The sequence below is a fragment of the Morchella sextelata genome, assembly GCF_020137385.1.
Source record: "Morchella sextelata strain SCLS chromosome Unknown scls_14, whole genome shotgun sequence".
NCBI classification, from domain to species: Eukaryota; Fungi; Ascomycota; class Pezizomycetes; order Pezizales; family Morchellaceae; genus Morchella; species Morchella sextelata.
In genome coordinates, this window is record NW_025408629.1 from 670,893 (window position 1) to 672,696 (window position 1,804).

The 1,804-nt window shown below is 49.6% G+C and overlaps 1 protein-coding gene across 1 annotated transcript; it reads right to left on the reverse strand.

Annotated features, from left to right (window-relative positions):
- Positions 1-741: 741 nt before the first annotated feature.
- On the reverse strand, positions 742-1,275 carry H6S33_003036 (uncharacterized protein; the record flags this gene model as incomplete). Its single annotated transcript, XM_044834382.1, has 4 exons — positions 742-827; positions 892-1,028; positions 1,084-1,157; positions 1,231-1,275. 4 exons carry the CDS (start codon positions 1,273-1,275, stop codon positions 742-744), a joined length of 342 nt encoding a protein of 113 aa, XP_044692243.1.
- Between the last annotated feature and the right edge of the window lie 529 nt (positions 1,276-1,804).

Consider the following 1,804-nt stretch of genomic DNA (forward strand, 5'->3'; position numbering starts at 1 on the left):
TGTCTATGGCCGGATAACTACCACCACCGACGCGAGGGAGGTCTTTCTTTCCGTCGGTCCATGAAAAAATATACCAGGTGTCTCCGAACACAGGTACGATCAACAACCCTACCTTCCAAAACCGCAGTGCTTCCGGGTCATGTCTCCCTCCCCGCACGCCCGCCCGGAGAAAGAGCCCGAAATCGATCTTCTTTTCTTCTTTCTTTCAACGATGGGATGGAAAAGGTGAAGTGTATTATTGTATTTATAGGCGGCTCGAGATCGACGAAGGAACATACATAGTCACACCTTTAGTAGGTTCGCATGCAGGAGCGGAGATATCCGTGTCTATTGATATGATGACGAGCTCCACATGAGTGCGATGTACTCTAGTTTGTAGAGTACCTACTCTAGATACATACAGAAGACGAGTCGATCGGTCTTCGAGGAGTTTGGGAGATTTTTCTTGTAATGACAACATGTATGTAGCTTATTGGGTTTGGCAGTTCCGGGATACGGAGGTGCGGAGTAGAGTAGAGAGATAAGGCTGGCCAGCGAGTGAGCTATTCGTGGCTCTGGGTTCCTATGCCCGCTTAGGCAGAGTAAACCGTAGATACTTGTGCTCTAGAGTGGCCAAAGTACTCTTCTGCAGCGGCGAGGTGAGAAGATACTCTACCTCTCCTGTACGAGACAAGACATGTACAGTGGTTCCCGCTGGGTACACACATCCAGTTATCTTTTGTCTTGTCGCGTCACCAGATCTCAGCCCTCGATCAGGTCAGGTACCCACTCCACCATTTTCACTATCTTATCTGCATCCCGAATGAAAAGTGCACTTTGACAAGTTGCTACAGCAATCATTACCCAGCTACCCAAACTCAGCAGTGGGGATGGCATGTAGGTACAACATACATACATACATGTACTCCAATTCACACATCGTCACTCGCCTCCCTCGCTCGCCATGCTGAACCGAACCGAAAACGAACACCAACCCCCTGTTTCGAAATGTCTTACGCGCCCGCATTCGGCCGAGGAGCGCGCCCAATCTAGCCGAAACGAAGCGAGGGCGTCCTCTAAAGGTCTCACGACCCGACCACTCACTGCTGCTGCTGCAGCAGGATGGTAGTTTTTATTGAAACACGGAAACAATCTGATTCTTTGTCTTCGAGAAACCTCTATGCGAGCGAGGCAGAGTTAGAGTAGGCATGTAGAGTTGTAGATAGGGCGCCCAGGTGCAAAAAAAGGTACCTTCCTGTTTCTATGGAACAGGGGAAGGGTTGGTGTTCCTTGCATTGCGGCCGGCAACGGACGGAGGTTTCAAGGGCAAAAGCGGGTTTGGTTTGGTTTGGTTTGGTTTGGTTTGGTTTCTTGAGTAACGGGACCTTACTTGAGGCTCGGTATCGACTTGCAATTGGCTGAGGGGGCGGAATTGGCAACAAGAGTGGTGGACGAGTGAGGATGTGAGGAATGAATGGATGGAGAGTAAGATGTACTAGTTAGCTACTAATTACTTTGCCACTCAGGGGACGTTAATGAGCAAAAAGAAGATGAATCTCAAGTACGTAGCAAACGTTCATAAGTGCAGGTAGGATATCGGTACTGTTTGTAGCTGACTGCAATATGCATTGAATTCATGGGCCATGGCTGGCTGATTTCCTCGCTCGATACGCAACCGCAGACTCGATGCGGACTGGGCGGCCAGGGGTGGTGCTTTTGGGAGCGTCGTTAGCGCCAAAAGTTTAATGAACGAGAAAAAAAATCTATTTTCGAACACACACCACCCTCAACCACACATCCCAGGGGGATTGTGCTGCTGCACACA